Below are 20,807 nucleotides of genomic sequence, written 5' to 3'. Positions count from 1 at the left end.
CATTGATTTAAAATAACATCAGAGGTTCTAGGAACTTAAGGTTTATTTTTAGGTTGGTGTGGAGGTATTCAAATTTTCTATAAGTGTGTGAGTCATTTTAGAATTCTATCCTGAAAAAATATTGCACCAATAATACAAGCCTGATTCAGGAAAAACCCAATAATATGATTTTAGTCTGGATTAGCAATATCTTGAGTTGGTGTGCTTCCAATTGCAAAGAGATGAGTTCATCATGAATTTTCTGACTCTGTCTCAATACATGTGTAAGAATGTGGTAATCCCAACCTGAAGGCTTTGAAAATGAAATATTTGAATATACCCTCCCCTACTGTCTGCTGGGGTCTTTCCTCTCCTTTTTGATCTCCTTTGTGTAATAAGAGGCAGACTCTTTAAAAACCTTAACATGAGCTGAGATTCTGACTTTGCATATTTTCAAAGAAAAGCAAAGCAAGGCAATGACCCCAAACTGCATTTAGATAGTAGCTGGAAAGAATCCAAACAAACATTCCATCATAAATTCTCCTTCAGACATAACAAATGTTCAGGCTTGGTGATAAAAGTGCAGAAGCTGGCTCAGGAAATTTTGTATAGGCCACACTGCGCTGTCATGTATTTTCATTTGTGGTAACTTACAATCACACAGCATTTTACAAACTGTCTTTTTGTCACTGGGCACAAATCTCCCAGCTCACCAAGAGGCTTCTTTTACTGCAGGGTTCATAGAGATTGAGAAACTGCAGCTGCTATTAACACTAATCCTGACCTTTCTCTAAATTTTAATGATCATGGAACAAATAACCCATCCTAGAAAATAGTTATTTTCTTAGGCAGAAGAGAAGATTAAATCAAAATAAATAGGTAAAGACAGAGAACTAAAATAACCATATAAATTTTATTAGTAAAAACTAGTCTGCCTCTCTATAATCAGTCAAAAATGTTTTAGGTTGGAAAAGGTCCACTTAATCCAATTTTCTGAATATGTCTGGGAGAGGTTCAATACAAAATTGTACATTTGAAAGATAAATCTAAGTGAGATGAAACAATATGGCATGAACTACTGTGATGTTTCTTTTGGTCCTCCCTTTGGTACTTCCCTTTGACTTTAGTACTAGGTCTATTTTTTAAGGTTTTGGCTCTTGTGAATCTCTGCACTAGTAGTTAATGTATTGTTAATGTATTTATGGGCATCCCAGGCACATATGCCTGTTAAGCCTCATTATTTTTGTACCAGAATCATATTTTTTAGTAAATTACCTTTCATGTGCACAAAACCATTGGATTAGTGTATAAATACTGAGTCACTAATGTGAAACTATGACCAAAACACACCCTATATATAAATGAGATTCCTACCCAGGTTAATAAAAGCTATGTTCACATGACACCAATACAGCTGGACAATTTGGTAGAAAATGGAGTCAAAACAGGTTATGTGAGAGAAGTCACATTGGCCAGCTGCTTTGGTATCATGTTCACACAAGCAATAGTGGCTATTCAGTCTGCTTACCCTACCCACAGGGAGGCATGGTAGACAGATGCAGCCACCACACGCCAAAACACAGCACAACAACATGGCATTTACTTGAACAAGCAAGGAGGAATAATCAGGGAGGGAGGGAAATGGGTCCTGATTCTAGGAGATGGTGGCTGAGGACATTTTACACTTCTTTTTAAGTTCCTTATAACAGATCTGGGAAATGTGAAAGGGCAGGCAGTTTTTTAGATGCAAGATTCAGATACTATTGCACCACTTTTTCAAATAGCCCGCAAGTTCTGCCAACAGTTAAACATGAAACTTGGTGTCACAATCGAGATAGAGAACCTTGGGTTCTTTCTGTATAGTTGAACGTATGCATGGCTTAACAAATTTTAAGTGGTACTTTCTGAAAACATTTTTAGCTGTTTGAGTTCTGCTCGTGTTATTTTGAATACTGCCACACAAGAACTAAAAATCTCTGTCATTTCTTAAAGAGTTTAAACAAACAATATTAAAATACCATCTTCCGTCACATTGAAAGGCAGTTGGATATGTTTTCCTCCATATTTACATATACAGAGTTCTGATCTAGAAAACCAATACAATAAACCATTTTATGTTTTAAAAACAGGCAGTCTTTGGTGACGCAAAGGCAGAGGTTTTGTTTGTTACCTCCTGCCTATTTCGCTCTGTCTCATAAAGTGAATATTGTTGGCACTGTCAGAAAGTTCTAAATACTGCTCAACAGACAAAACAAAGTACCCATCATAACCTTGTACCCTCCCAGTGCTCAAAAGCTGCTGCTTTTCCCCCTCTGTCCATGCCCGAATTCCCTCTTCCCCTTCCTGCAGCCTTCTCTGTTCCTTAGTCCAGGCCTGAGCCACAGCGCGCTGTCTGGCAATCTCCAACACGTGATTCTTTTCCTCTTCGACAGTTGTCCCATACCGGATGTTGAAGCACAGGGCCCCATGCTGGAGCTGAATATCTGCAAACCGTCTAGTCCTCCCATTCAACACTGAAGTCATCTGAGACACAGTGACATTGACACCATTCTCCAGAATCCTCCTCCCCCCAGTGTTACCAATGAGCACCAGGTCTTCCTCCAGAGACCCAAGCTTAATGAAGTAGTGAGTGTCCCTCCCCTCTATGGTAAAATGTAGGTTTTCCAGATAATGAGCATTATTTAGAATGGCAGCAAGTCGCCTGCTATCTTCATTGGCTACTCCTATAATATCAGCTGTTACTATGCCATCTTTGATGGCAAATTTTATACCTTTTCCAAAGACAGAAGGGACAGCAGCAAACCTGGGTTGCTTCCCTCCTTCAAGGCACCGTCCCTCATTGTACCGGGGAGTCATAGGAAGTTGATCCAAGGAAATGAAATTCCTGAGCTGTTTCTGGAGCTCACACTGAATGCCCAGGATCGTCTGAGAAAGAAAAAGACAGTGCAAATGCAGACAGGGTTAGATGCCTGCCTTATGCTTGGTGATTGTCAAAAGGAAAGGCTGCAAGCTCACTTCCTTCTCTAATTTGTTGGTATGACAAACAAGCCAAGTATGGAATCTCTTTGACAGAGTCAGGGAAAGGAAAAGATGGACTACCTAGCATTCTTATATCTTAGTCGAGTTTAAGAGTGTTAAGAAAATATGTTCAGAGCTAGAATGCACTTTTTAAGTGGGTCCAGCTCCCCCCAAATGCACATATTTTACTTTCACCAATTTAATTGATACCGACTAGATGTTATTACTGCATGTAGAATAATACATTAGGCACTGGGAGGTATAAAGAAATGCATAAGGTTTAGTTCCTGCTTTCAACAGCTTATGACCTTATAAACAACTATGGCAAAACAGCAAGACATTCACAGCTCTTTTTATGTGTACTTTCAAAAAACCTTTTCATTTGGGCACTTTAAAAAATGCCAAGAAATAAAGAGAAAGGACTAATGAACCTGCCAGTATCAATTAGGAAGCTTCAGCAATTTTCAACATTTTGCTAAAATTTGTTAAGAAGGATTTTTGAACAGTTTGGGATTTAGCTCAGTGGCATAGTGCTTGCCTAGCATGCACAAGGCCCTGGGTTCAATCCTCAGCACTGGGAGTGAAAAAGAAGGGCTTTTAATTACAAAAAGCATTCACATACTTTATGTGTTTACAAAAAGGGATAAGCCTTTAGTACCACCTTAAGCTTTCTTTTCCTTTATAATTTTTTGACTTAAATTTCAAGTCTTTCTACCTAAATTTCAGTTTTATTTTGTTAAAGATTTTTTTTTTGCATACACAGGCATTCCTAGTTTCTTCTTGGTTTTATTTGTACCTCATATTCCCAAAGAAATACCCTGCTGAATCTTGAATGTTTTTAGTATTCCTATTTTTTTCAGACTTTATCCCTGTAATATTTATTATTTTTGTTTATTGTGTTTATATACTTTTTATTTATCAGAATAATATTATTCTGTTATTCTTATGCTCTTAAGGCACTATCCTTTAAATTATTTCACAGTCAAGTCTGATGTTTTCATGTCTCTTAGTGAACACTTTTCTCTGTACAAAATTCATAATTCCCCTGGCATCCCATTTCAGAATTTTAAAAGTTTAATTCCTTCCTCTTGTTCATCTATTGCAGCAGACATCAAGTAACCTTTTAGCTTTTCATATTTCAAAAGCTCCAATTCCCTGGTCTTTTCCTCATGGAAGCCTTCTCCTAAATCATACAAATTTTAGTGATTATTCAAAAAGACTCAAAAATAAATAAGCAAATATATGTAAATATATTTCCTGGTGTTAGATGTGCTTCTCTCTCTTTTTTTCCCAGCTAAGCAGAGATGGTAACACTTTTACTAACCTTTCCAGGATCCCACTCTTGAGTTTTTGTCTGAAGCTGTAGAAGCTCATAGGTTAATTCCAGATTTTCTAATTCTGGTTTGGGAAATCCAGGTAGTACATTGTGTAACTGGAAACCAAATAGCTCCAACCAACTTCCAATGTCTGTAAGATACAACATTTGAAAGAAAACAACATTCAAAAAGCTCCTACTTTAAAACCTTTGTTGAAAACTCGAGGCATGCCCTTCCTGTCTTCAATGTATTTAGAAAATGGGAAGATAGGGATAAAACTCCCCATTGGTATGACTCACTTTAAAACAGATAATTTCTCTACAAGGAAACCTTTTGACTTGTGCAGAATCCCAGAGATAGGCTATGTTTACTGCATTGAAAGTCTCAATGTGGTAGTGACCTAAGACCATATGGACTGTGATATTAGGTATATTTCATGCAACATAATCCTGAATTTTTCTCTTAAGAAATTTTTTGCATAAACTTTTAAGAGGGAAACATAGAAACAGAAACAATTTAAAGGGAAAAAATATACTGGGAAGCAAAAGCATCAGTCTGAAGTTATCTTGCACATTTTGTTCACTCTAGGAAACTAAGGAAGAGAGTGAATGCACAATACTTGTGGGCTAATTGGCAGGAAGAGGAAACATTACAAAGGCATTGAGATTCCATGATAAACAGCACTGAGTTTTCTCGAGTTTAGTTTAAAGTTTTACACTATTTGAATACCTGTGGTATACTTTGCAACATCTTGAATTTTGCCAACTGGGTAGTTATTTTCAAAGGAGTAGAGGTTGAATGGCTTAGGAAGGAGGTTCAACTGTTTCCATATGTGATGATTAGGCGTGGTCCATCTGCCAGCGACAACATCATAATCCCTTTGCCCCAGGTGCACTAATTTAGTAAGGAAATCATAGAGTCCTCCATGAAAACCTATGATGACCTGAAAGTCAGGGTAAGTGTCATGATAGATATCACCATAAGGCGTGTACAATATCTCTTTTATGACCTGACCTCGACTGCTGAACACAGCTAGTGGGGTACCTGTATTATCACAGGCTACATAATATTCTTCACCACTGCTTAACTCCATGGCAATAAGGTGACCTTGGAGATCATAATACAGAGATGTAATTTCCGAGCTGGTGTGGTTATACAGATGAGTAACTCTTATGGGGTTGGCAAGGTCTGCGTAAAAGAATTGGAGGTGCTGCCCTAGGCTGGACTTACTGGCAACACGTCTCCCAAGCCCATCATAGTAATACTGCACAGTCCAGCCAGAAACCTTATTGTAGGCTTTCTGCAGCAGACCATTAGAATTATATTCAAATATGTCATTTCCCCTCTGCCTGAGAAAGCCATCCTCATCCATTTTATACTGAATTTCTCCTAATCTGGTGATGCGGTCTCGGAGGTCATATCGGAGAGGAGTGAGACGAGCACTATTCCCATGGCTCAGAAGGTTGATGTTTCCATTCAGATCATAACTATAACGCCACTGGGTTTTGTCATTTACAGAAACAGTTTGAAGTTGTCCATCAGCATCGTATTCATAGAAGTACCTAGTTATATTGGCATCTACTCCCACTCTTATATCACATATTACCATGCGGCCCATATTATCATATTGAATAGTCATCCAGTAGGCAATAGCCTTTAGGATTTCATATTGGACCTCAATGACTTGTCCATTGGCACTAAAGATCTTGGTGTGCTTCATCACTGTAGTAGTTATGACCTGATTTAAGTCATAATTAATTACACTGAATTTTCCAAACTGCTCTGTTCTACCAGAGACATCAACATATCGGTACAGATCTATGGGCAAAGGGGTTTCATTGATCACAGCTTGCATGCTGGTGACACGGAAGTTGTTGTAGCTGTAGTCAAATCGTGCATTCACAAGACCTTCTTCACTGAATCTGAAAATCTGGCGCCCAATAAGAGGCCCTGTAGGAATAAAAATAATGAGAAAAAAAGCTGGTGATAAATGTAGAACAATCAGGAAGGTCTAGTATTACTCAGTACTGACAATTGTATATTCAAAATGAAATAGTATAGACTGACCTCTGATGTCTGAGGCCTGAGCATATCATATCATATTCTTATGTGGTGATATCCATATATGGGAAAATACTGTATAGCATAGTTATAGAATAATTTAATTATAAAAGCTACAGAAGTAACAACATCCAGGAGCCTCAGTGGTGAAACTGGTGTCATGACTATGCATTCCTGCTATAATCTCTGTGATGAATGCTTACATTTCATTTAACTTTTGCTACAAAATCAGAGGGTGAGGTTTTCCCAATGTCCACATCAAAGTAAGTGGATTTGGGCATGTTATAAACCCAAAGGATGAAATACATTAGAAAGTTGTGACTTCTGTCATCAACTGAAGCTTACAGAGGTTACACAGGGCTTGAGCTAGTTTCACTGAGATTCATATCTTGCAGCTGCACCTTTGGGAAGATTTGGTGGTGAGAAGGAATAGGTATACGGTTAGACTAAACACTTAGATCTCAACTTTCTTGAGAACTGAGAGAAAGAAAGAGAAATGTACTACATGTTTGTAAGGAATCTGCTTTAAGGCAAACTATAACATGTTTTTTTTTTTTTTTTTTAAGAGAGAGAGAGAGAAAGGGAGAGAGGGAGTTTTAATATTTATTTTTTAGTTTTCGGTGGACACAACGTCTTTGTTGGTATGTGGTGCTGAGGATTGAACCCGGGCCGCATGCATGCCAGGCGAGCGCGCTACCGCTTGAGCCACATCCCCAGCCCCAATAACATGTTTTAATTTTCAATGAAAGATAATTTGAAAAGTAAAGCAAGTTTTTTGAATTGAATGTGCATAGGTTAACACTTCTATTTCCAAATGTGGTCAGCTAAAATTGTATAAAATACTGACATACACATCACTGCCCTTTCATAACAAACCTGTTTGCCTATATCTGATTGTGCAGATGAATCCATCGTGCATCAGGTGGATTGTCTTGATCACTCCAGAAGACTCTTCATATGTTAATGTAACCTGAGTCGTATCATAGAGAATCTCAGATAGCCTTGCTTGCTTGGTGTACTTGTATAAAACTCTGCGCCCTGTCCCCAGATGCAGAGTCTGTAGTAATCTGCCATCTCGACTATAGTCTTGGATGAAGGAAGTGCTGCTGTCTGGTGGGGTGTAGATATTCCGGTAGTACCCCACTGAAAGCATGGTTTGTAAGCTGTGGCGCACCATACTAGGCATGGTGACTGACAGTAGACAATCTGATTGGTCATACTCAAAGATGTAACGCCGCTGGCTATGTAAGAGAAGCATGACAGACTGAAACGAGACAAAAGCAAAATAGCATAATATGTATCATTAAAGTTGAGGAGATTAAAGAAAATACACATTCATCCATTCAACACAAATTTATTAAGCATCTGCTATGTGCTAGGCACTGTAGATGGTAGACCCTAGCAGATGCAGTAGTGCACAATAATGCACTACAGGTAACTTACAGTTTAATGGAGGCTAAAGACAAGTAACCAAGCAAAATAGAGTGTGAAACATGTTATGACAAGGAAAGTATTGAGTACTTATGGGAGGTAGAGGAGCAACAGTTAGCCCAGACTTAAGGGGCCAGAGAAAGCTTCCTGGAAAAAGGAACATTTAAATGAGGACTTAAAGGATGACTAGAGGTTGGCCAGGTAAAGGCAGAGAGGGGTTTGGGAAGTAAGGAGAGATTACTCCAGTTAAAGGATACAATATTGTGAAGGTCTGAATATAGAAGAGAACACAGAGAGTAATTTTGTGTGGTCAAAGCATGGGTGTGCTGGGGGTCGAGGTGGTGAATGGCAAGAGGTGAGTACAGATGGGTCTACATCACACTGGGCTTTTTAAGCCATGCAAAGAGGTTTGGACTTAAGCATATCAGCAACCAGAAACCATTGAGAGGTTTCAAGCAAGCTGAAGGATGAGTGCTTGCAGAGCTGGAAGAAATAGCCAAGTTGGTATTTTAGAAAGGTCATTGTTGCTTCAACGTGGAGATGAATTGGAGGGAGGTAAATAGAGGTTAGGGGATGTCAAATATTAACTTATAGTCACCAAAAAGTATTGATTTCATGTAGTAGATGTTTTCCTGAAAAGTTGCACATTGAATATTACTTTTGTTTTATAATTCATGTTTCAACTAGTCATGATTTAGTATTTGTATTAAAAGTAAAGAATTCTCTGGTTATGCAATCCCTCTTCCCCAAACTGATTTGTATTTCAGGAACAAGCATTTGTTGAGGTATAGTGCCTTGCATGTAATAGGTGTTTCATAAATATTGGTTGATCTCATTTTAATTTAAAATATAGACATGAAAAAGCACTGTTTTAGGGAGGACTTTAATTCACTAGCATTGAAATCTCATCTTTTAATAAATATTTCTGATATAGCTCCTTAAGGGAGCTTTACCCTCCCCTCTTGAGAACCACCTTATCAAGCAAAAGGATTTAGTTGAGGTTTATTTTCTGAACTTTGTGTTATGAAAATAAGTAGTTTTCATTTTCTATATGCAAATTACATAAATATTTATAAAAGTGAAGTATATAAACATATAATGTACATTTGCATCTTCTAAATATGAAATTATATTCTAATACTGAATGTGCTTTTCGAAACTACATATCCTTCCTATCCTTTGAGAATTATTGATTTTGAGTTGCATGTCAGTACCATGAAGTAAAAGTCAGTGGTGATTTGCTTGTTCATGCGGTCTTTCTTTCCCACCAACACTATGCCTGGGGATCCAGGGATAAGGGCAGAAATCTTGTCAGCTTGTTATCTTTGACAACCTGTAGCTCTCCACAGCCTGTATTTCCACCATTGTGACCTCTGAAAAACCTCCTGAACAAAAGGTAGGAGACCTGGAAATCCTGTATGGGCCTTGAGGACAGGAAGGCAGAACTGCTTCCCTTGATCAAGGTGGAACTTAGTAAAACCAGCAGAGATTTTTTTTCCCTATCAATGGAGCAGCATGTGGCAGGGGATGGCCCCAGAGGGGCCTTATACAGGAATTGGTGGAAAATGCCTTTAGATTATTTTTATGCTGAAAGTCATAATTTCAAGCTCCTCTGCATTCTCTTCTGTCAATTTGCCACGGACAAATGACATCTGTCACCTGTGATGCTGGCCAGGGACAACCACCATATGGCCTCTTCATATTATCTAGTACCAGCCTGCTTGGGCCATGCCTTTTCCAGTAGCTGTACCAACCTTGCCAAAAATTTATAGCACATCATTATTGTATTCTCTCCTTTGTTCTCACTCTCCAGCATGCAGTAAAACACTGCCTGAACCCTGTTCCTAGGTGGTGCTGATGTTGAACTGTCTCAAAAGCTCTCTAGTCTTTTTTAAAGCTTCCTGCCAATGGCAAGAATGTGGATGACGTGATTAGCAATCTCGTGAATGTAACTGTCGTGTTGCCAGAATACCATTTAGTTCTCATTTGGCTGCTTTTTCACTTTGGACATTATTATCAGTTTGTTCAAAAACAATGCTTATGAATCTATCCAATGTCCACAGTGCTGTTGCAGGATAAAAGGCCATTTTTTATTAGTTCAAATAATAGAGTGGGAGGCTTTTATTCCTTTAATTGATTGTTATATCCTAAAAAGAGATCCTTGTAAAGAAAAAAAAAATAAAGAACAATCATGGTCGTATACTTATTTGAACAAAAATAGAAATGAGAGCAGAAATTTGAAAAGTTAAAGCACTTGAATGACCACCAGATGGCAGTGTGGGGCCATCTGGAAGCTCAAGCCAAAGACTGCGTTTTGTCCCTATAGGCAGGTAGCCTTTGAAAACGTCAGTTCCAAAGAGGCAATTTTGTATAAATGTGTAAGACTAAAGCATCTTATTAAATGATTATAAAATTTATTTAAATACATTTAAAAAATGAAGCTCATAAGAATGATTTTGGGAAACTGAAAGATTTTCATTTACAGTAATACAAAATTTTAGCTCCACAAGTCTTCCAAAATATAATTAACTCAGAGAAGTGTCATAAATCAAGACAGAGAATTAATGACTACATAGAGAAAATTTAAGAAACAATAATTGATTTTTTAATAGAGGAGAGATCATTTAAGCAACTGCAGCCATTACCCAAATAATTATTTTTCTCCTAATAGCTACGAACCATTGTGCACAAAAACGATATGTATAACTTTGACTTACTCTGGAGGAAGTCAAACTAGTTTTACAAAATTTTCTGTACGTTAAGGTTAACAATCTGCTGCTTCTTTTTAAATATATAATGGTAAAAGTATGGAAAGCAAATTTGCAGAGGTGATACCAGAAATATTTTGGGGTGAAAAAGAGAATTACATTTTAAAGTTTTGGGATTCTTATTTTAACGCATACCACAAAGATAAGCCTCTTTGTCCCTTCTCTAACCCTGTCTTGATGAAAGGATGTGTCAGCAAAGGCCATGTTAAACAAAGAACCAGAAAGAATACAAGGAGTCTCAAAGCCTCATCAAATCACTGAAAAAATTACATGTAAATTGAATTTTAGTAAATTCAATGTCCTTTCCTTTTCTCCTTGAACACACTTTAAAAGATGCTTTAATTTCTTTCCTTCTTTCTTTTCTACCTCTCTCCCTTTCTCCCCCACTCCCAAGTGACAGTGAATGCTTACTAACATTTAAATTCTCTAGTTTGGTACTTTATGTTATTTCATTTAATCACCATATCAATCCAGTGAATTAGTTATTATCACTAGTAATAGCAGTATTGATAAAACTAGTTTTATGATAAATTACTTTTGGAAAGTAAGGAAATATTCCATAATTATGTGTTTTATAGATTGTAAGTTTTGCATAATAGGATTGCTTAAATAAGGGGCTGCCCTTTTAATTAGAGAACAAGTTAAACAGGAAATAAAGAAAGGGACAAAAGTCAAATAAAAGGCCAAATGATTTGGCTTATCTCACTGGTCAGTAAATTAGTTTTTGGAAGTCACTAGGGTTTTTCTTGATACATTATTCTAGGTCAATAAGGTCTTATTTCTATCCACTGGAAACACTGACAATTTCACAAAGCTTTTTGTTTGGTGTTTTTAAAAAATAATTATTGCTCACTAAGTTTCTATAGCAAAGAGAACTCATGCAAAGTTTGCTTCAAAAGATTCTTTGCTCAAGCAAATTTGATGAAATAATCAGCTAATTCAGAAAAGAGAAATAATAAGATCTCCTCATTGGTGTTTGAGAAGACTGCATGCAGAGTAGAAGCTTAAATTTTCAATAGGCTCTTTTGTCATTGTACAGACAGCCTAAAGGGAAAGTCTTAGGAGAGCTGAGATGTGACTATCTGTAGGCAATTAGCTCTGTTGGTCACACTTTGGTGCTAATGAGGTTTGGGTTAAGAGTTCAAACCTGCATATGCTCCTAAGGAGTGTTGGCTTTTTCACTAGTCACATGGAGAACCTGTGTAAGGATCATTCCTGGAAGACTAGGTCATGCCAATATTATGTTAATGGTCAGAGGCATCTTTTTTTTTTAAAATGAAGGTCATCAATACATGTCTTAAGAAGTACTTTGCCTATGTGTACATACCACCAAATATTTGGGTTCAATTAATGTTTTAACAAGTTTGACACTTTGTAAAACTAAGTCTAGGTGATTTACCAGTAATTCTTGTTATAGAAATTCAAAAAAATGAAAGTCTTGCTTTATAAGATTCAGATTTTCCCAGTGCAGATGATGGATTATAAATTTCATCAGAAGAAAAGGACACAGGGTTGACAGAGCAAAAGACTCCCTTCTTTTATTCTGGCTCCCAAGTGAACTCTGCTTAGATTATCTCCTGGGCATTTCCAGCTTGATAAATTCCTCAGTAACACACTCTGGGAAGTACTAAGGAGTTTTATGATACAGAGCAACTGACATTATTGTTATTATTATTACTTTGATGGGTGTATCAGAAAAGCCTAGCATCATTGTGCACAAACAATGACATTTTGCTGTGTGAGATATGAGCTTATATCTATGAACTTCTATAAGTTCCATGCACTAATTTCCCTTGAATCCTCAAGGGAAGATATTTTAAAATTTTCCCAGCAAATAATTCATGACTAACTAATTCAGTTGAGTGGGTAAATCTGAGAAAGAAGCAGCACTGGCCTAGGAGATGGGAAGTGAAAAACGGCAGAGAGAAGTCCATTGTTCTCATTGTCTTCCGGTGCTGATCTGACCAGAAACCATTTTGCTGTTATAGGGAACTGATGATTGCAAATGGCTCCTATAGTAGGATTAAAATCCTTTTCTCCTTTTCCAGAAACAAGTCACAAGCTCCCATTATGGATGCTACTGGGGACTTAGTCTACACAAAAGACTATTACCAATGAGGCCTCCCTGCCACCATTCCCTCAGGCTGATTATTTTTGAAAATTAATCCTCAAATGTATAGAACTAAAGTTTCACTGACTTTTCTAACAAAATTAGAATTCCTTATCTGCTGGGTAAGAGGCCCTTTACCAGAGCTGAGATACATTAACACACAGTTTTATAATTTTCTAGCCATTTTCCCTCAGTATGAGCTTTCATAATAATAAAGATACCTTTTCAAGAGCATGAACAAATATGCTCAAATGAGGAAAAAGCTAAGCCATTATCCCGACTTCAGTTTGAAACAGTACTTGGTAGACGATGGGACTAGGGAAAGATTTCAGCTGAAAAATAGCTTATCCTCATAGGCTCACCATTTTTTGTTGTTATTTCTACAGAACAGCTAAAACAGATTTTTCTCTGTAGGCCCTCACCAAGGTGGGTAATTAGGGCTGCTATCAATATTCTCATTCAGGAGTCTTGAAACTAGTTTTATCCCCTACATACTTACCTTTTCTAAATAGGTATAGCTCCAAATTTTCCCATCAGCCCAAGTTCTTGAAATTATTTTTCCACTCTGGTCATATTCCATTTTTTCATTCCATGTCCCTCTTTGAATAAATGTAACCAATCCTGAAGGTGAATATGTGATGTTAACTTCATTATATCTGCTTACAGGAGACCAAAGAATAGGTCGCCCAGTCTGGTCATAAAGAATTCGAAGGGTGAATTTTCGATGGTCATCATAGATTTTTCCAGTACGGGTAATATGATCAAAATCTATGGAGAGCAGGTTTCTGTTATGAGCCTACAAAAAAAGAGATATGAAGTAACATTTTAAGCACTGCTTTGATTCCTAATTTACTGTTTTCACAATCCTGAAGCTTTTTCTGATTCTCCAACGATCAGTCTCTCTTCACCTCTGAAACTTTATGGCTTCACATTCCCCAGATGTCAGTTATCTTTATTTCCTCACAGTGTGTACACTCTTGGAGGGCCAACACTATGTCTGAACTCCTGGGATAGTTCTTGATGTACTCTCCACATTTGATATTTGGTTGTTGTTTTTTCTGTAGCTCAAGCTTCAAGTGGACTACCACAATTTTTAATAATTATGTGACATTATTTTATGTGAGTCAGGTACCTACTCAGGAGTAGGGGTTCCTGATTTGCTTCTCCCCTTTTTCCATTCAAGAGGCTAGAACATAAAGTGGTAAATTATTTATGCAATTAGAAATCAGAAAAAAGGAATACAGTGAGTCCTAATTTATACAGAGATTATCTTCTCTGACTTCCTTGTACACCTGGGAATAGTGAACTTCACTTCTATCACAGGGGAACTCAGATTCTCTAAAGATGGAACCCCACCCAACAATATTTCCATTGAAGCTGTTAAGTAAACCTGGTAGGTACCCTGACATTTGCAAGGGTGGTACAATTGACTGGTTAAATTTGAATTCCAAGTTAAGCAACTTAGTATAACCACTTTGGAAAGCAGCATGGAGATCCCTCAAAATACTAGAAATGGAACCACTATATGACTCAGCTATCCCACTCCTTGGTATGTACTCAAAATAACTAAAATCAGCATAGTATAGTGATAAAGAGCACATCAATGTTTATAGCAGCACAATCTACAAAAGCCAAGTTATGGAACCAGGCTACATGCCCATCAATAGACAAAGAAAGGTGGTATATATACACAATGGAGTTATACTCAGCCATGAAGAATTAAATTATGTCTTTTCCTAGTAAATGGATGGAACTGGAGTACATCTTGCTAAGTAAAATAAGCCAGACTCAGAAAGTAAAGTGTCAAGTGTTTTTTTTTTCTCATACACAGAAGCTAGAGAAAATAAAAATAAAAATAGGATCTCATGAAAATAGAAGGGAGATCAGTAGAGTAGAAGCAGGGAACCAAGGGGAGGAAAGATGGGAGGGAAAGGGGACAAACTGGGGAATGAAGTTGGCCAAATTATGTTTTGTGCATCCACGAATATATTACAATGCATTCCAATTTTATATATAACTAAAATGCATCAATTATAATAATAAATACATAGAAGGAAGATCAATGGAGTAGGGGAAAATATCATGGGGAAGGAGGAGGGAAGGGAAGGGGATGATATTGAGGATCGAAATGAGAAACACTATGTTATATGCAAAATGAACCCCAATCATATATATAATTATAATGCACTAACAAATAAATAAAAACAATTCATTATTTGCTTTGGTTCTGATCTTAGTCTTCTACTGCATGCTAGTATTCTGTCTGGTTATCTCAAAACCTGGCAGTTGATCGAGAGTGAGGCTGATTCAAGGAACCTCAAGTTAGAGTCTATGAAACACAGCACTCAGTGGCACCTAACTGTGATGAAATTCAGCTAGATCTACATGAGATGACCAAGTAACTAAATGACTTGGTTAAAAAAAACATTAAAACTCAGCAAAAAGACTTTTAATGAAGTCTCAAAGCAACCTGACAAATGATCTATTTTTTTTTTCCATTTTTCAGCTAGTCATGTTAGTGTTCGGTAATTCTACCAGTACCTTCTGTTATAGCTAGCTGATTGTAGCACAACCACTTAGAAAATACAATACTCAAACAGTTATTTTGTCTTTCAGAAAGATGTTGCTGTTCTCTTTGTGCTTTTATTGGTGCATTATAATTATACACAACAGTGAGATTCATTGTTATGTGTTCGTATATTCAAATAACATAGTTTGTTCCATTTAATTTCCTAGTACTTCCCCTATCCCTCTCCTCCTCCTTCCCTTGGTCCCCTTTTTTCTACTTTAATGGTTTTCCTCCTTTTTTTAAAATATTGGTGTTTTATAATTATACAGAAAAGTTCTTGGGCATAAAGAAGAATGAAATTATGTCATTATCTGGTAAGTGGATAGAACTGGAGAATATCATGCTATGTGAAAAAAGTTGCTCTTCTTGATTTTATTCATTAAGAGAGTTCAGTACCTGCTGGTCAGTGTGCTGAAGAAGGCTCTATGGAAAGGCATCTCTGAAGGAGGGGTAAGTAGGAGGCTAAAGGAGGGCTTCTAAAATCAATTAAATTCATTTTATTTTAGTTTCATTAATTTTTACTTTTAGTGCTTTTTTGTTTTATCATAACTTTTTATCTTGCAACAATCTGACTTATAAAAAGTTGTGAAATAGTAGAGTCACCATGAACCCTTCACACAGTTTGAAGGAACACCTTTTGATTTGAGTGGAGGAAGGTCAAGCATATTTGGCAGAAACAAAGCCAAGAATTAAAAAAAAAGGAGAGACTTTGAGAAGTTTAAGTAGTGGTTAATGGAGTCAGGAGATAGTTGATGAGCTGCCAGTTATATGAATGTACCCATCATTTCTTCTCTCAGGGCTTTAGTTTTCCTATATGTGAAATGGGAATGATATTACCACTTTATGTCACAGAATTATGTCAAGATATAAGTGAATCACACAGGTTCTTGGTAAACTGTGAAATATCATTAGTAATTGTTATTTTTAAAATATGTAATGATTACTTTTCTCATTTTATTACAGCTTGTGAATAGGCCCATGTGTCACATATCCATGATTTAAGCTCAGTTTATTAGATTTATATCTGTGGGAACTGTCAGCACAATCCTAAATAGAATGTTAAATTTCTGGTTAATGAGGTAGGAGTTGGGGGGGAACCTGTGCTAGGGTTTTACTATATTAATTATAGTCAGACTAAACTGATCCACTAGCTAGTCAACTAAACTTAATGTTAATTTTTAACATTTGTGGTCAAGAATTCCTTTACATATCTGAAAGGTATACACTGTGTCCTTGGAAAAATGCACATAAGCACATTCATGAATATTTTTGATATCATCTTACACCAACTCCACAAACCATGTCTATTTCAACTAAAGTAGGGACTCTGATGTCTCTCACAGAGCAAAATTTTACAGTAGAGATGCCTGCTTCACAGTCCCTTGCCACAAAAGCATCAGTTTCTGCAACATTAGCTGTCAGAATGTTCTAATTAATCAATCATTAATTGGATCATCCAGAAACATTCTTATTACCACTAATATGGTATCATTGCCAAACACTGAGAATGAATCATCAAATGCATTGAAAAGAAAATCTGAAGATGATGATGATGAAGATAATGATGATGGCTATGATAATTTGTAATGTAGCCTCAATGCAATCCCACCTTCCAATGAGAATTATTGTTAATACTGGGCTGCATTTCATTCCATTTATCTTGCTTTTTTGTATAATCTCTGTCCAGACATTTAAAATACATGACTAGGGCTATACTGAAAGTTTTGTGCCTTATTTTTTCAGCCAATATTTTAACTTTAGCATTTTTCATGTTATCAAGTAATCTAAAAATATGACTTTTAATGGCTGCATAATATTTTATAATATAATAAACATTTATATATTCATGTTACCACAATTGGAAATTAGAGTTCCTGTTTTCCATTTTTTTCATATCTTATGTGCTGTTGAACATTTTTTGTATATAAATATTTCCTTAATATACAATCCTAGGGGCTAAATTACTAGGTCAAATGAGAGGAAATCCTAGGTCAAATGAGAAGAGCATATTAAATGATTCCTGATACAACTTGAAAGGTTATTCAGCCTCAAGGCTCTACAAATTCATACTCCCATTGACTACTAGTAGGACAGCCCATCTCTTTTCTTTATTAGCATTCAGTATTATTGTTCATGAATGTTTCTCAACATGAGGGGAAAAGGGTACATTACTATGACTTAAATTTGCATTAATTTTGGGCTGGGGCTGTGGCTCAGTGGCAGAGCAGTTGCCTAGCATATGTGGGGCACTGGGTTCGATCCTCAGCACTACATAAGAATAAACAAATAAAATAAAGGCATTCTGTCCATCTACAACTACAAAAAAAAATTTTAAATTTGCATTAATTTTATTACTAGTGAGATTGAGTCCCTTTATTGGCCATATACATGTCTTCCATGAATTGTCTGCTCATGACATTTGCCCATTACTCCATAGGGTTGTGGCACTTGCCTCTTTTGGTTTCAATTTATTCAGCAGCAGGCTGGGGCTAATGATATTTGCCCCAGTTTTTTTTCTAGTTTTGAACTTCTGCAAAATAAGCACCTATCAAATGTTAAATGCCATGAATTCCATCTAAAGATTAGGGGTAAAATACTCAAATTATTTGAGGAAAGTGCTGTTAGTCTCAGGGGTAGATTTAATTCAGTAAATAGAGCCACAGATCAGGAATCATGACTATTTAAACCATCTGGAGCAAATGCATGCAGTGTCATAAATACATAGACTGCATAAATATATAGTAACCTGCTGTGATCACCTAAAAGGTGATAGAGAAGCGCATATTTCCTGTCTTTTGATACGCAGCACTTGGAAGCCTTTAGGAAACCAGGTGTTCTTTCTTCAACTACCTTTCCTGTGGTTTTATAGCCACATATCTCCAACTGTAATGCCGTTCATTTACAATAGCTGTAAAATATCCATGTACTCCTGGAGACGGTTGTAACTGTTACAATTTATGTTATAATGATAGTTAAAGAGCCAAAGTAACAAGTGATTTCCAGTTCAACTAAATTTGTGGTTTTATTTGTCTGATAGATTAAGTTTACTACTCAAGAACCCATTTCTTAATAAAGTCATTACTGCTACACAAGCAGGGATCACTGTTGAAAATCCACTAGAAAGAAAGCAGAGGAAGACAGTGTGATGTTCTTTTTCTGCTTGTCAGGACTTCTGCAACCATGATCCTCTGTTTCTAGATAATGCACCCTGATATTCGGATGCTGCTGAAACACTAGTTTCAAAGTCAGGTTTGGAAGTTAATGTAAAATTCAACAAGAGTTGAAAGGGGATGAAGGGCTCAAAGATGCCATAGGCTCCCAGCCACCCCCTGCCAATTCTCCTGTGGAAATCTTGTGTGAGAAGCCTGGGAAGGTGAATGCTTTTCTCCGTGAGCCCTCCCAACCTCCCTCTGGAGTGCTTATGTGCTACTAGCCTCCACGGCAGAAATCAGAACTGGGCTGACTGCTGCTGACTGCTGGCATTGTGGGCAAGGCTGGGAAAGCTTCATATTCATGTATGTGCTCACTTTTCTGAAAGACAATAGCCCTTGACCTAAGCATAGGTGAACAAGCCTTATTTTCACTCTTTCTCCAAACATTCTACATCAATCCTTCCCTGTAAAAAGCTGGGGGTGGGTAGAGAGGTGGGGGTGGGGAGAAGGGGAAGGATTAAAATTTGGCAACAGCCCAAGTTACAAGGCTCTCTTCATGTTGAGCATGATCTCTGAGTTTGGCAACTGATGAGCTGTTATGTTGTGGTAAGAAAGCTGGACTGTACTCTTTTTTAAAAAACAGGGGAATGTGTTTCTATGCTGCAGTTTGTCCTTTGGTTTCCCTTAAATATTTTTTAATCTAAGGAGAAGAAGGGTTTGATTTTTGTATTTGCATCAAAGAGGAAAGAGGAAAGAATGTGTTCTGGAAAACTCTGAATAGCACTGACAGCAGAAGCAAAAGTGCCTGTGAAGGGTGGGTAGAGGAAAGCTCCAAAGCATGTATTCTTTGCTTCCTATTCCTTCTCTTTTTAGGATTTTGTGTTCTAATTGCTCCTCAACTCTTCTAGTTTGAGACTCATTTGGTTAGTTGAATTGAATATACTACTTGTAACATTTTATTAGGTGGTTTTAGATCATATATTTGGTTGATATATAGGCAATTGCTGTTTTGGCCTTCACAAAGGGAAATTCACCATGCTTCAATCCAACACACACACACACACACACACACACACACACACACACACACACACAGAGAGAGAGAGAGAGAGAGAGAGAGAGAGAGAGAGAGAGGGGGAGAGAGAGAATTCTGAACTATAAGCATGGCAACTGATTTTCTTTCCTTTATAAGAATGAAAAGGCTGATTTTCAAGGACACTGTCTAACATTTAGTCACAACACAACTGAGTTACTTGTCTAAATTTTTGCTGAAGAAGTCAGAAAGTGAATAAGTGAGATGGACCAAATAGCCACATCAGAATTTGGAAGATACATTGCATTTAATTTCAATGAAGTTATACAAATGGATAGAAAAGTCACAGCTGATTTTAAAGTAGCAGGCTTTATTCCCACTAGTTTTAAGGTGATTAGTACTGGATTTAAAAATTAATTAGTACATTAATTCCACAGATTTTATTTTTTATTGATATCTTTTGTTTGACAGTCAAAATCTTAGTTAGGCCTGCTTTTATTTCACAGAGGTGCCTACAAATGCACAGAGCATATATTCAGTGTTAGTTAATCAGCCTCTAATATTTTACTTGGAATTTCCCTTTTCTTTCTTTTTTTTCCTATTTTACTTTCAAAATACTTCCCCACTTTGCCAGCCCACAAAATCTTAGTGCTAAAAAGGATCTTAGTTGACTCAGATTTATTGGTCCAGACTGCCCGGGTTTCACTCTCGTAATCACTACAAGTAAACTGTGTGACCTCTCTGTGCTTCAGTTTTTTCATCTGTTAAATGGGAATGGTAATTTAAAGACCTATTTAATAAATTGCTGAGTAGTAAATGAGTTACCACTGGCAATTCAAAGAAGGAATATCTGAAGGAACGTTAGTTGCTGTTATAAGAGACTGTATAATCCATACCTCTCATTTTATAGATGGGAAAATGACAAAATTATGGGCATGCCAGTTCTTTCTCAAATACATGCGCATTCTTCTCACCTGAATTTGATAAGATCATTGAACTAGGACACTTTTTTGCACTATATCAATTTTCTCTTATTTAAATAGTTTACTATTGATTAATTCACCTGTGTAACCATAAACACATTTAAAAATTATATCAAATATTAATGCTTACATATAGGTGAAGGTGTATGTGAAATAATTATTTCTAGTTACATTAGAAGGGTTCACCCAAGATTAAAATAATAGTAGTTTTTATGATTTGAAGTCCCCCCAAAATCCCCTGACCCAAAACCAAAATATTGCTTTAGTAGTTTTGATGCCTGAAATCTTTTGTCTCCAGATGACCCATTAAGGCTAGAAGTACTGTTATTTGGGACTGAAAATTACAGATGCATTTTTAAATGTATTAGTCTATCCTTAAGCAGATCC

The 20,807-nt window shown here is 36.8% G+C and overlaps 1 protein-coding gene across 3 annotated transcripts in view; it reads right to left on the bottom strand.

Moving 5' to 3' along the window:
* Positions 1-2,145: 2,145 nt before the first annotated feature.
* The window catches only part of Tenm1 (teneurin transmembrane protein 1), a 556,980-nt gene continuing 538,318 nt past the window's right edge, over positions 2,146-20,807 (bottom strand). For all 3 annotated transcript variants that reach the window (XM_077793578.1, XM_077793579.1, XM_077793580.1), the window contains 5 exons: positions 13,183-13,479; positions 7,251-7,638; positions 5,043-6,263; positions 4,322-4,464; positions 2,146-2,904 (listed from right to left, as the gene is read on the bottom strand). In XM_077793578.1, the coding sequence (XP_077649704.1) occupies positions 2,146-2,904; positions 4,322-4,464; positions 5,043-6,263; positions 7,251-7,638; positions 13,183-13,479 (2,808 nt within the window). The remainder of the gene's footprint in view (positions 2,905-4,321; positions 4,465-5,042; positions 6,264-7,250; positions 7,639-13,182; positions 13,480-20,807) is intronic.

Source organism: Urocitellus parryii, chromosome X (genome assembly GCF_045843805.1).
Source record: "Urocitellus parryii isolate mUroPar1 chromosome X, mUroPar1.hap1, whole genome shotgun sequence".
In the NCBI taxonomy this organism is placed as follows: Eukaryota; Metazoa; Chordata; class Mammalia; order Rodentia; family Sciuridae; genus Urocitellus; species Urocitellus parryii.
This window is presented reverse-complemented; position numbering and strand designations above follow the sequence as displayed.